Source organism: Chlamydotis macqueenii, chromosome 5, assembly GCF_036417535.1.
Source record: "Chlamydotis macqueenii isolate bChlMac1 chromosome 5, bChlMac1.mat, whole genome shotgun sequence".
Lineage (NCBI taxonomy): Eukaryota > Metazoa > Chordata > Aves > Otidiformes > Otididae > Chlamydotis > Chlamydotis macqueenii.
Genome location: NC_141560.1, coordinates 25,748,312 through 25,762,546, shown reverse-complemented (window position 1 = coordinate 25,762,546; position 14,235 = coordinate 25,748,312). Strand labels below are relative to the sequence as shown.

The following is a 14,235-nucleotide window of genomic DNA, read 5'->3' as shown; positions in this document are numbered from 1 at the left end:
AAGACTTTTCTGTTACGAGTTGACAGTGGGGACTTACCACTTGGAAATAATAGCAGAGAAGAAGGATGTAGGTGTGGTGCCAGTTCCAGTACTGGACCACTCACTTTCTGCTCTGGACGTTGCTCGCTCAGGATTGAGAAGAGGTGGGAAAGCTCCATGGTCTGACCTGCGCTGGAACTGCCACTGGTGGCTGCGAGCAGCAGTTGCTAGCAGGTTGCATGTCTTGGACACGTTAGAATCCAGCTAGGCTGAGGGAGAGCGCAACAGGGCTACTGAACGTGTGAGTATTGTAGGAAATATTTCATACTTGGCAACCCTGACTGGGGTTCGACAGTCTGAGCTGGGGCTGATGTAACCTGAACAGTGTCTGCTCTCATGGAGATCAAGAGAGGCAAATGCATGGGCCCCTTCTGCCTATCAAAGCCCCTTCCACTTTCCAGAGGGAGGAACCTCTTGTTTGAAGCTTTGCAATTGTTAGGACACTTTGTCCTGGAACCCACACAAATAACAGAATATTTGCAGTTGTTTCCCTCCTCCAAAAACCCTTAGAGATGGAGCAAATACTTTGAGGTGCGTGGAGAAAAGAGTTGCAGAAAAATGGAACTGAGGTGCTCGGAGCTGCCAGTGTGCTGCTAGAGTGGAGCAGGCTACAGCTGCAGTCTTCACTGCACGCTTTGCTTCCCAGTGGAAGCCTAATGTTTTCAACGAGTTCACCCAAAATTGGGAGTCTGGCTGGCCGCCTGACATGAGGAAGAAAGGTGCAGCGCTGTGTCACTGGTTGCTACTGCATCCCATAAATCCTCGTGCTGCCAGAGAGCTGCTTAACAAAACCTTTGGATGCTCGGAATAAGGTGGTCATTGTTCTCTCCCACAGCAGTGCTACCATGTGGGCTTTCCACCATAGCTGTAGCTTTAACTATGCCTGTGTGCCCTTTCTCCAAAGGTGGTCTAGGACCAGAAGCATGCGGGAGTGCTCAAGTGTGATTGCTTTCCCAGACTCTCCTGGCTTTCTCTTGCGTAGAAGGAGGACCAGACACAAACTCTATTCATAGATGCATTTGAGGAGTAATCAACAGCAAACAGCACAAGTGGGAGACTCCGTTAGTCCTATTCTGCATGATCAGGTTTGGGTAGAAACCAGATGGAGAGAGTCCATGCTTAGGTGTGAGAACTTGTCCATGAAATGAATGCTTGCGTAGTTCTTACTTGCTGTTCAGATGAGAGGGGGTGGCAGCAGTGTGATTTATAGAGAGGACAAAACTGAACAAGTAAGGCAGGCGGAGAGCTGAGAATACACCTGAAACCACACACTGGGAAAGAGAAACCCTGGCACCAAGGACGCGAACTGGATAGGGAGCAAGCACAGAAAATGGCTTTAGGCAGCCACAGCAGTGCCAGAGTTTGTCCTGTTGTCTCCTTCTCAGTTGTGTGGGGCTGCTCTAGACCCAGGATGGAATGCTGCCTGTGGTGTCACCAGTAGGGCAGAGGAGAATTAAGCTGTTCAAAAGAGGTGACCCCAACGTTTAAAGCAAGCAAGACGCATTTTAGCCAGAATATGAAACAATGGATGAAAACCTTGTCCCCACTGTTGCCCTCCCCAAGCAGGCAAAAATGTGTCAGAGTGGGTGACAAACCCCATTCTGATGAGTGCAGCAGTCCAGAGGAGTCCATTTAAGCACTCCTCAAGGGCTTAAATGTTTTCTTTCCCACACGTGGACCCCACCCTCCTTCAATCAGCGTGAGACTCCTGTCACTGGGGCAGGCAGCGAGCAGCACAGCGTGTCTTGGGGGAGCTGAGATGTGCTAGTGGGGTCGTGTCTGGGACAGGGACTTGGGGGAATCATGAGGAAGGGCTTGGGGGGGGGGGGGTCAGTTCCAGATGAGTGAACCCCCCAGTTCGTGATCTGTACGTCCAGGGTGGCGCCCCGTACTGTTCCTACCCTGCCCTGGGTAGGAACACCCCACCAGCTACCTGTTTGGGGCCACCGCTGGCAACGCACTCCTACCCAAGGATTCCTGCCCCAGGGATGCCCTCCTGCTTTAGCAGACGTTGCTCTGGATGCTATCACGCTCCTCTTAGGATGCTGATCAAGGTCAGCTCTAAGTGTATGCTTGTACTTGGACATCCTGCAGTAGCTACTGCAACCTGGGGGCTACAGTCCCCTCTGTCTCTCGATATCTGCGTAGCTGCACTGTTAGGGCAGCTTTACGGAGAAGTGGATGGGAAGAGGGAAATGCAGGGCCATATTCCCAGGGCCCTAGTAGTGAAGCACGGGGCTCGCTGAAAACTGCCCTCTCTAACTGATGAATTTTTGAATCCATAATTAAAAAAGAACAAAGTATCTGGAAATCATAATTTCATAGAGCCTAACCAGCCTGGCTTCAAAAAAGGAAAATCACGTCTCACTCACTGAATTCCTTGAACATGTCAAGGTTTGTGAAGGGAGATAATATCTTTTATTAGACCAACTGATACAGCTGGAAAAAACAGACAAGCTTTCAGGCACAGAAATACTTCTTGTATGTTTTTTTCCAGCTATATCAGTTGGTCTAATAAAAAGTTATTACTTCTGCCCACAAATCTTATTTCACTTAATCCTTAGATCATCACTGTCACAGCACAACTACTTGAAAATGTCAGTAAGGAATGGAAAAAGGGAGAATTATTTGACACAATTTATTTAGACCTCTTAAATGTCTTTAGCCAGACCATGAGCTTCTATTAAAGCTAAGGAGGTACACAGTGAGACCTGGTGCCTTTAGTAAAAGGTATTCCTGGAAGCCTTAAAGCTTTAGGGTTACACAGTCAATTTTCATCATGGCACAGTGTCAACAGTGTAGTCTGTGGTGCGGAACAGTCCTTGATTGCAGGAGCAGAATTAAGTGGATGACAATTATTTAGGCTAATGAGGATGGGTGAAGATCACGAGGAACGCCGCAGATACCAGAATGTAGGCAAACCGACAAAGTGCTGGAGAACTGAATGTTTATTTAACATGTGGAGCTAAACCCAGATCTATTTACAATTAATTTATACATCTGTCCAGCCAAGAAAGGGACCAAGAGTCGTTTTACGCAGCTCAGTGGAAATCTCTGCATAAGTATGCTTGAGAGGTGTGTGTGTAATGATCGTTGGGCTTATATTTGATCCTTAGGACTGCCTCCACGGAGCGCTCTGGGGACCGGCTGCCCCGTCTGGAAAGCAGAGAGCTAGAGAGAATTGGGAAGAGCACCAGAAGCGATCAGGAGACTTGGCAAAACCCTCTATGAGGAGACAGATCTACAAGGCTGGGGTTATCCGGCTTAGTGGGAACTCGGACAGGACATACAGTAAAGAACTGGAGAAGATGCAGTGGCAGGCTGTTTTTAGCCCGCCCCTGATGCATCTGAAATTAAAAACTGATAAAAAGAGTACTTACATGACGTATTGTGCTGCGAAATTGTAGCACCGCTATCACCGTCAGCCAGGCCAAGATTTTAGGATTGCTAAGGGGGGCTGGATATTGATACGGCTACCAGGAGTACCCATGGCCGGCTGCCTGGCAGGAACACCCAGCCTGCGTTCAGCCAGGCTTTAGGAGGTGCGCGGCCGCCCGGCCGCCCCTGGGAGCGGGGCTGCCGCGGAAGGGAAGAGGCCAGGCCGGCTGAGGACCCGCGGGGCCGCCGTGGGGGCAGGCCGGTCCCCGTGGGGGTGGCGCCGGGGCGGGCGCAGGGCAGGTCAGGCCCACGGGGCCGTGAGGGTCGGCGGCGCGGCCCCGGCGGGCGACGGTTGCCGGGGCGGCGGGGGCGGGCTGTCTGCCGGAAGCACCGGCGGCGGCGGCGGCGAATGGAGGCTGAGCCGGAGCGAGCAGAGGCGCCGCGGCGGGGGGGCGTCGCCGCCGGGGTGAGCGGGCCCGGGCTGCGGCGAGGCGGCTCTGCCGCCCGCGGCGCGAGCCGGTCGTTAACCGTCGCGGGGCGCGAGCTGTAGCCTGGGCGGGCCCCAGTCCCTTCCGAGCAGGGGCTCCGGGGCCGTTAACCGCGGCCCGTTGGCCGGGGAGCGGCGGGAACGCGGCCGAGGGAACCTGGGGGGTTGGGCTCGGGGACGGCAGCGCCCCCCGCGCGGCGGCGGAGGCGGGGAGATGGCGCCGTCCGGCCCCCGGGAGGCCTGGCCGGGCTCTCGGTGGGTGCTGCCGCGGGGTCAGGCTGCCGCGGGGCGCCGTGCGGCAGGCGGGGCTGGGCAGGCCGCGGGTGCGATCGAGGAGTGCGACCCTCGCACCGGCTTTGGGGTTAACGCCTGCAGCTGGTAATGCTTTTGCATTATTTAGGGGAACGTGTCCTGTTGCAGGCCATAGCATAACTGCAGAGCCGTTGCTGGCATTTCCCCCCCACCCCTACCCTGAGGCAGCTTTTGTCTGTAACCGTGTGCCCTCTGCTCCTTTGAGTTTCCCCCTGCACAGCAGGTCCTAAAGATGGGCCGCCGAGCCCGCCAGGACTTCTTTCCAGATGAAAATCTCAGCAGGAAGAATTCCACGTCTGCTTCTCTTGGAGAGGTGGGTGCCGTGACAGGAGAACCTGTCTGTAGTCCTGCTAGTGTCTCCCGTGGAGGATGCTTTGTTTCTTCTGAAATTATTTCCTGCGTGGTGTGCTCTGTCCTTTGAAGTCAGTCCTTAGAGCTGGGACCCACGTGACTGCCCTGTCCCTTTCCTGGTGTTGCCCTTGCCATGATGTGTAGTTTTCACACAAGGTCATATGTGGGGATACGGTTTCTCACCTGTGAGGTATGGAGAGTAGCGTCAAACAGGACTTGGGGCCTCTCCCTCCTGTACATGCATATCTTCAATGGGAATTAAAATATGAGCAGGCACATCATTTTGTGACTAGTTTTGCCACTGTCTATGGTAGCAAGATAAAATACAAGTAACGAGATGCCTCACTTTTGCACTTTGCTTTTGCTAGAGCCAGAGTACAGGATCTGACATGGCCAGTATCGAGTCTGTATAGTCACACTCTTGTTCCTTTCTTCCATACACAGGCTACAAAGGTCATGCTAGGAGCCAGCTTTGCAGCATCTGAGAATTTGTCTTGTGGGTAGTAATAGGCAAACTCGGTCCCCACTTGGCTTTGGGAAAAAACTTGTTTGGAGTCTGTTCTGCCAGTACATCTTCAAAAAGTGTAGAAGATGGTCTGGAACCTATCTTTCACAGAGGAGTGAGGCAACATCCTCTATTACCAAGAAAGATGAGATCTCAACCCTTTGAACCCTTTTGATTAATTCTTCTCACTTAGTGCTGCAGAATGCTCAAATTCTATCTGGAAGTTTGCTCTCTGACGTTAGCATGGCTTCTCCATGGGCGTCTCCGGCTGGAAGGTGCACTTGTCAAGGAATAACATACAGATTTTGCTCCCTAACACCTTCAGATTTACAAAAGGGTCATCAGACTTCCACCTTATTGATTATGATATTGGTTTAAATTAGGTGATACTTAGCTTTTTGCAATGCTGATCGTGGTCTCCAGCATACCATATTCTTGGCTTCTTTAAATTCCAAACCCACTTTGCCCTGCTGGCCACCATGGCACCAACTGTGCCTCAGAGCCCTGGGAGCTCCTGTCTTGGGAGTGGCTGCTCCCTGATCCTCTTTGCCCTGACAAAACTCTCCTATTACACTGAGTAGTTGTGTCTCAGCCATCTGTGTGAAAATGGTTTTATAGGGGGGTATTTCCTTGGAGTGCCTGTGATGCTGTTGAAAATACACTGTTACGGCTTAGCTTACAATAACACCTCATGGAACAGGCTTTTTTTTTTCTGTTTTCTCTTGATAGGCATAATGGAGAGTCATCTCCCACCTCTGCATTCTCCTCCCTCCAGGTATGCTATAGGAGCTCCAGAGGGATTCTGTGAGAGAGTTTGCAGAAGGCATAATTTAAGAAATTGAAATAACCGTGGGCCTCATAGGTAAAGAAAGTCTTAAAGAAACCGGCTGATGGTTTAAGTGGGTGTAATCATTGGTTAGCCTCCAGATCAGGGTGGCTCACTGTCAGATTGTTCTCTTACTGGAACTGGCCGTCCTAGTTCATGGACTGATTCCCTGGTTAGAAAGAGACCAGGGTGTGATGTAGAGGTACAGCTGACTGACTGCAACTTACTGAAGTTGTACTTGGTGTGTCTCGCATCATAGCCATTATAATAGCTGGGAAGAGGTCATAAAGGCTCCACTCCTTGGGCACCCCTGGAAAGGACTCAGAAATAGAATCTTCTGTTTGAAAGCAGTGAGCTTTTCAGCAGCAGAAGGGTGAGGCCTTCCACGCCTTACAAGATTCAAATATGTTATTACTGGATCTTAACCACCAGGAAGTAACGTTTGTGTCAATAGTCTCCCTTCAGACAGTTCTTTGTTGCTGTTAACAGAAAACCTTGGAGCTACTGGAGAAGAGACAAAATCCACTATAAATAAGCCTCAGCCTTTTCCTTTGCTCCAGAATTGGAGGCTTCTCATACATGATCATATTTGATACCAAAGTGAGCTTTTAATAGAACTAATATTGTTTTTCCCTTCTGTCGTAGTTCAGCCCCGATCGGGACCAGACTACGCTACGCAGTCTCTCTCTCACTCCCCCCACCCTCCGAGAGAATAGGGGGAGATGATATAAGAAAAACGGCTCGAGGTTTGAGATAAGGACAGGGAGAAATCCTTAAAATTACCGTCACGGGCAAAACAGACTCGACTTGGGGAAAACTGTTCCTTTATTTCTAAAACTAGCAGGAGAATGAGACAGGAACAAGTTAACCTCCCCCCAACCCCTCCCTCTTCCTGGGCTTAACATTATCTCTACTACCTTCCCCACCCCGAGTGGCACAGGGGAGAGAGGGAATGGGGGTTGCGGTCAGTTCATCACACGTTGTTTTACGCTGCTGTGTCATCATCGGGGAAAGAACTCCTCACATTCCTCCTCTGCTCCAGCGTGGGATCCCTCCCATGGGCCACAGTCCTTCATGAAACTGCTCTGGCGTGGGTGATCTCTTCCACGGGGTGCAGTCCCTCCAGAACAGCTGCCCCAGTGGGCCCTCCACGGGCCACAGCCGCCTTCAGGCCTCCACCTGCTCCGGTGTGGGGTCCTCCATGGGCTGCAGGTGAATCTCTGCCCTTCCATGGACCTCCATGGGCTGCAGCTCCATGCACCTGCTCCACCATGGTCATCACCTCAGGCTGCAGGGGAATCTTGGCCAGGAGCCGCGTTACTCCTCGCCTTCCTTCTTCACTGACCTTGGCGTCTGCAGCCGTTCCTCACAACAGGCTGGCAGACGCCTCTCAGGATCATTTTCACATCTTGTTCACTTCTCATTTCCTCTCCACTTCTTGCAGCCAGGCTGGGCCCAGTTGGGCCCAGTCGGCTGCCCAGCAGGAGGCCAGAGGGTGAGGCCTGTAAGGCCCACAAGGCTCGCGCCTCCCCATCTCTGCCCCCGCTCAGCTGCTTCACATCTTCTCTTCTTTTTTTTTTTTTTTTTGTTTTCCCCTTCTTAAATATGTTATCGCAGAGGCATTATCATGGGACATTCTGCTACCAATTGGCTTGGCCTTGGCCAGCAGCGGGTCCGCCCTAGGCCTGGCCGAGTCCACTGAACAATGGGGAGCAACTTCTAGCAGTTTCCTACAGAAGCTACCACCTTAGGCCCCCCCTCACTAAACAAAACCAGAACACCTTCACCCTAGATTGGCAATCACCTTTTACTTTACTGGAAGCTTGGCCTTGGTTTGCCTCCAAGTGGTGGGGTCAGCTGTTACAATGGACGCCTCATTCAGACATCTGGTCATCTTGAAACCTTTTCAAAGAACCTTCCCAAAAAAAAAAAAAAACCCAAACAAAAAAACCCCAGTACTTTTTTTCTGGAACTGTCAGTAGTAGAGGAGGACCCATGTAATTAAGTTCAGCATAGGAGGTTTTATTCTTGTTACAGATTTTGAAGACAGAGGGGTTTGTCTCAAACCTTTGCCATATTCACACCTTCATGTGCAGTTTTGCATTCAGGATGGTGATTCTGTCCTCAGTAGATCCTCAGAGTTTTAAAACAATTTTCAGATTCACCTTGACTTTTTTTTTTTTAACTTCATGTCAATTTTGGTTTCCACCCAGCTCAAATTTCTGGTATGAACATACCATTTGTGCTATTGTTTTCATGACACTGAGAACCATCCAGGAAGTGTTTTCTAGTCAGAGCAGCTTGCTTGAAGGAAGCAAAAAGTACCTGTCTATCCATGTTTCAGTATTTGGGCTTATTACAAGGAAATTCACTTCGAGGAATGAAGAACTCATTTAACGTAATTAAAAAGATCTTTGTTTTGAAGTCAACAGGCAAATCATCTGACTTGAAGCAGAGATCTTATCAGATTACTGCTGATCTCTCCTCGACCTGGACTCTGGTTTTCCAAAAGAGACTCCAAACAACAGTACATTTCCTCAGCTGTGTGTCTTCTTTCACACATGCATTGTTATAACCTCCTTCCCTAGGGCACAACTGCAATCTCATGTGCCTTATAGCCTAAGATACTTCCCCCCAAGCTCTAAGAAAACAGTATGATATCTTAGTATCTTTTCAGTGCCTGTTGTGTGTGTATATCTCCCACAATAACTTTTGTAACTGTAGTGGTGTAGCTGCAATTCCTCTGCCCAAATCTCTATTTGATAATTCCCATTCCTGTGTGGAAGTATCTGCATTATCTTTACATGTAGACCTCTGTCTCTTCAAGAGGCTCACTAAGGGCCACAAAGCTCACAGTCTGCCATCCGACATACAGAGCATTCCTGCCTTTTCAGAAGTACAAGTAGTAACAAACAACACTGCAGCTACGTGTTATTTCATGAGGCAAGAAGGAACATGATTATTTGCTGTTATGGGTGCAGTCAACATCCTCCTGCAGCAATGGCTGTGCATGTTCCTGGCCTTTAGAGCTCCTTGGCAAATCGGCAGGCACTTCTTGGGCACCCAGGGGAATATGCCGTAACTGGGAATTCCTAGAGATAAATCTGCTTACTGCATGCCAGAACTTCACATTTCAAACATTCATTTTCAGAGGGGTAATGTATCCATTTTTCCATTGGGAGGCCTTTCCCATCCCCTGGCTTCTTGTGTTACTTTTTACTCATCTTGATGCTGTCAAGTTTCTGACAAATGGGACAAACTCAAGCTGGTTGTGTTACTTATATAATGGGAGGGGCAGATCATGTGATGAGATCTGTTGAAGATCTTTACTGTCCCATCCTACCAGGACTTCTGGACACTTTTGTAGAATAAAAGTCAAACCTTTTTCCTGGCCATAACATCGCTACGTCTGACAGCCTGAATGCTGGCTTGATGACATCCACCAAAAGAAGTTGTTTGGCCAGATTTAGAGTTCTTGAGGAGATTGATTTGGAAAGCTGAGTGGAAAAGCCTTTTTAAAAATCATAACAGCAAACTTTTCCCATTCCGTGTCTCTTCTCAGCAAGAGTGAACTATGTGCTGTTCCATAAGAAATCAGCATCCAAAAATATTTTAATGTTACCCTGCTGCCACAGTCTGTTTTCTCTTTATCCTACTGTGACGAGATTCCTTTGGGACCTTGTTCAAGACTTCCCTGGGTTTCTACCTCTTACAATCTCAATGTGATGCTGTCTGTGTCCCTCTGGCAACACTTGTAGATCCTTTGAGTGGGGACTGCTTTAACAGGCAATATGTCAGCATAAAGGGTGAGGGTTTTCCAGGCTATGTTGAGAATATGTCCACACAGGTAGAACAGGGTCACTTTCACTTTGTATCAGGGTTTGTCCAAGATCACAGAATAGTTTGGGTTGGAAGGGAACTTTAAAGGTCATCTAGTCCAACACCCCTGCAAGAAGCAGGGACATCTCCAACCAGATCAGAGCCGCGTCCAACCTGGCCTTGAATGTTTCCAGGGATGGGGCATCCACCACCCCTCTGGGCAGCCTGTGCCAGTGTTCCACTACCCACATTATAAAAAAATTTTTCCTTACATCAACTCCCTCTATTTTAAAACCATTAACCCTCATCCTATCACAACAGGCCCTGTTAAGGAGTTTCTCCCCATCTTTTTTATATGCCTCCTTTAGTTTCTGGAAGGCTGCTATAAGGTCTCCCCAGACCCTTCTCTCCTCCAGGCTGAACAGCCCCAACTCTCTCAGCCTGTCCTCATAGGAGAGGTGCTCCAGCCTTCTGAACATCTTTCATGGCCCTCCTCTGGACTCGCTCCAACAGGTCCACATCCTCTTATGTTTTGGGCTCCAGAACTCGACGCAGTGCTCCATGTGGGGTCTCATGAGCCTGGAGTAGAGAGGCAGAATCACCTCCCTTGACCTTCTGGCCACTCTTCTTTTGATGCAGCCCAGCATGCAATTGGCTTTCTGGGCTGCAAGCACACATTGCTGGCTCATGTTGAGCTTCTCTTCCCTGCTGGTTCTCTTCCCCACGTTTCACCAAAGCCTGAGGAAAGGCTTGGTGCTTTCACTTCTGAGAGTATGTTCTTTTCTTGTTATCTTACCTGGTATTTATAAGCTTGCCTATGTAGTTGTGGTCCTTGGGTGATAGTTAAAAAATGAGCATTTCTGTGCTGTAAAAAGTATCTTTTTCAGACTAGATTCATGCAGACAGACAAAAACTTGGGTCACCTCCATTGCATATCGGAAGGATGTTCCCACAGGTCAATTTTGCAAAGCAGCTATTTGGGCTTCCACCACCCAGCTTACAAACACTCCTGGCAGTGATTCTTCAGGCTGATATCGAGGTATTGTTTAAATAGGACTCTGGTTATCTAAGTCAAATGAATAAACAACTGTAAATCAATTGCTAAGGGTGAAATCCATGTGGAAGATTGCTCAAAGAAGTAGTTATTTAAATGATTTTCCAACATGTGTTGTCCAGCTGGATTTCTTTCCGTGCTACTGCAAGTCCTATACCTCTTGGGCTCCGTAGATCCAGAGAAGCTTAGGTCATGTTGGGCACTGCAGAAGCCTTTCTGCTCTCGGGTGTGGAAACAAGTGAGTCCCTGGCTGACAGATGCACGCTTCCAACAGATGTTACCAGTTGGGTGAATCTGATTTCATTTTTACTGCTCACTGATAGGGACACTTCTGTACCCCAGCTACCCTAGCCTGTATGTAGCCTTCCTCTGCTCCTGTCAAGGTATGACTGTAAGACCAGATGACAGTGCAGACACTAAGTGGACTCAGATACCAAACCACTTCAGAGATACATACCATTTATTAATCACATGGCTTCCCTCTTCCACAGGAGAGATGACGCAGTCCAAAAGAAAAGTCAGATGGATTAGTGTAGTGGTTCTAGCAATCCAGTGTGCACTCCCGGTGTAGGTTTGTGGGTATCCTAGGTTCTCTCCCTGACTGATTCAGAACACTGTCATTTCTAGGATTGCATAGAGATTACTGGATTCTTAATCGCTGCCTCCTTGCTTTTGGTGCCTAACAACTGGTTATTGTCACTCCTGGTGCTGGCTGCTCATCAGAAAGGTTCTCAACCAGTTTGCAGCTTTCACAGTGATTAACAGGCTGCTTTCCTTGAGTTACTCATCTACCGCGTAACTAAGCTTACTCCCTTATACCATGGAGTTAGCTAAAGTTCATCTACTAAAGCTAACAGTTAGTCATATCTCCTCTCACTTTTAGTTTTGTTTTTTTTTTTCTTTAGTATGTCTTTCAAGGGTCTGATTGCTAGCAGACTTTCCTGCCATTGCAGTCAAACAGGCATGCTTTACAGTATCGTAGTTGGTGTATGCATGAATGACTGTGGATATAAAATCTCACAGTGGTGGGATCCTTTGTACTTTGCTCAGGTGAATAAGGTTGCAGAGCATGTGCTGCAGGACAGCCATTCATGTCAATCTTCAAGCTATTTTGTGCAGGCTTCTGTAGTTCTTCCTTTTAACTTCTCTCTCTCTTTTTCTGTCCTGATCCTTCTAGGATGAAGACCATGAGGAAGAGATTGACCATGTAAGACTAGAGGCTTCTGGGTAGATGCTGGCTTCTCTGAAGGGCACTAGAAGGACTAACCTATTCATGTATCTGGAGGCTACCTTAAGAGGGGACTCTTGAATTGGAGAATAAGACAAAGTTTGCCTCAGATGCAGTGCCTTTCTCACATCCTCTGTTCCCGTTGCTGACAGATTTTCTTATTATCTTTGTAGCAGCTGCTCTTATCAGTTGCTGCATTTGTTCTGAGGTCACAGATGTATCTGTGGCCATTGGAAAGATAGTCTATTTTCATTTAAGGGTCAGGGCAGCAATTAGCTAATAGAGTACAAAACCTGAGTGAGCCTGGATTTGCTGTCCAGTATGGTTAGCTTGCTCCCATAACACGAAAACTTGTCCTTAGGGATTATGTAGTCTTGCTAGTGCCCCAGAGGAGAAGGCCAGCCAGTAGTAACAAGGATATGTGCCTTTGTATTTTCTATGAGTCTTTCCTTTTTATTGCAACAGCACTGGAATGCTAATATCTGTGGTTAATAGGATGGCATAGTGCTTCTTGCCAGGCTCCTGGTATACAGAGAAAATGAATACACTTATCCTTTCTCATCCTGCAGCAAGCTAAAATACATCTCTGCATTCATTTGGCATTAGAAACCAGGGTGGTGCTGTTCAGAACAAGCTGAGAACTAGTACCTGTTTCTGTTAAAGCCTTTGGGCTAACTGTCTTGCACTCTTGCTAACCATGGAATTGGTGTTGCCCAATTTTTCCTGGCTAGAGTTGCTCCCTGTATATGCTGGACAATTAAAGCATCCTCTCTTGTACTCTTAATTCTGTCTGCTGAAGCACCAGCCCAGTGGTAGCATAGTAGATCCATGTGTGAAATTTAAAGCCCAGAAAAGAAACCCGATTCACCTATCTAATTAATTCTGGCCTCAGAAGGGTATGCTCATCACAAGGAGTCAAGACTATTCAGATTAGCTCAGTTTTCTCTTGGTAGTGCTAGAGGGGAAAGATCCACTGGGTTTATTTGTCAGTGATGGATGGTTTAGGACTGTGCCCAGAGCACTTTTCCATTCATCGGGCAGAGAGACCTCCCGCTGATGCATATAATTTTGGGGACTCGTTACCAATAGAAATTTTTTGTGATAATTGATCTAATCTCCCCCCGCTGTCCCCCATCCTCCGCTGGCCCCCAACTTGGAACCAGTCCTTACAGTCATTTCACTGGAACTAATTCCACCTCCATACAGTGCCCTAAATCATTGATTTCCAAGGTCTGCTGTACCGAGTGGTGGCTGGTCATATGCCACAGGCGCCTTCTTGCTCCTGGCTGCTAAATTTCATTAAAATAACTGAGCTGATGTGACTCTTCCACATGAGCAATTGTTGTTGCTTCAGGGATGTTATGCAATGGTGCCTGGCCAGGAGATTTTCCTTAGTATGTAGCGATCCCTGCTTTGAAACCCCTTGTGTTTGGATAATTCCTGCACCCTTTATTCAGGCTTATGCTCTTAGGCATCGCAGTCGCACTGTATAGTATTTTTCCATTTGTAAATATCTGTGAAAGGTAACAAAATGGTTAACTGTGTGTTCAGAAATCTGACTGATCAGTAAGCTGCTTGTAACTTAAAATACTATACGCTTACAAACTTAGGTTAATTGTATTGTAAGTCTCTTCCAAACCAATTATTAGTGGAACTTCATATCATAAAACGTGATCCAAAACTTGTTGAAGTATATCCCTCCCTTAGTCATTGCCTGGCCAAGCTGAAATACTTAAATACTTGGCTTCTTGAATCATTTGTCCGAAGTTGGCCCCTTCATCCCCCTCATGGCTCACGTAACCCTTTTCTGAACTCCCTTTGGGCTCTGCTGAGTGTTACAATCTGAACTCCTCCTGGATTTGGTCCCTTTCCTCTTGCTGTGCTGAAGATACTTTGTGGCTGCCTGAATACTAGCAAACAGCCCCAACTGGGCTGTTGATCTGAACGTACCTGCTGAAGTCCTGCCCTCCAGCCATCTGCCTGCTCTGAGACTTGTTTTGCATCCCCTGGCAAACCACTCATCTTGGATCTGAATTTTTGCCAGTTGAATCACTCATTTGGCTGCACCTTCCAAGGCTGCCTGGGACATATAGCCAAAGGCTGTAAGGCTAATCAATGGTATAATAAAGGGTGTATCCTAATATCTCAGTTAATTTGCAGAGGCAGAATAGGCAGGAGGAGTATGAATGTGGCTGTGAGCCAAGATTTTGCTGGGTTCTCTTCCTGGCTTTGCCAC

At 48.1% G+C, this 14,235-nt stretch overlaps 1 protein-coding gene and 1 long non-coding RNA gene across 12 annotated transcripts in view; one reads left to right on the top strand and one right to left on the bottom strand.

Annotated features, from left to right (window-relative positions):
* Positions 1-2,972: 2,972 nt before the first annotated feature.
* On the bottom strand, positions 2,973-3,592 carry LOC147600522 (uncharacterized). The gene is made up of 2 exons (XR_015258658.1): positions 3,420-3,592; positions 2,973-3,210 (listed from the first exon to the last, which is right to left on the bottom strand). It is a non-coding gene; the product is annotated as an uncharacterized LOC147600522 (long non-coding RNA).
* A 134-nt stretch (positions 3,593-3,726) lies between these two features.
* Positions 3,727-14,235, top strand: part of IFT43 (intraflagellar transport 43) — a 46,886-nt gene continuing 36,377 nt past the window's right edge. Inside the window, exons 1-5 of one of the 11 annotated variants that reach the window (XM_086748657.1) lie at positions 3,744-3,883; positions 4,440-4,529; positions 5,802-5,847; positions 8,324-8,425; positions 11,949-11,978. In XM_086748657.1, coding sequence (XP_086604783.1) covers positions 4,483-4,529; positions 5,802-5,847; positions 8,324-8,425; positions 11,949-11,978 — 225 coding nt within the window. In that variant the 5' untranslated portion in view covers positions 3,744-3,883; positions 4,440-4,482. Of the gene's footprint in view, positions 3,884-4,055; positions 4,283-4,439; positions 4,530-5,801; positions 5,848-8,323; positions 8,426-11,948; positions 11,979-14,235 lie in introns of those variants that run through there. The other 10 variants (XM_086748658.1, XM_086748662.1, XM_086748660.1 and 7 more) reach the window with 10 other exon arrangements.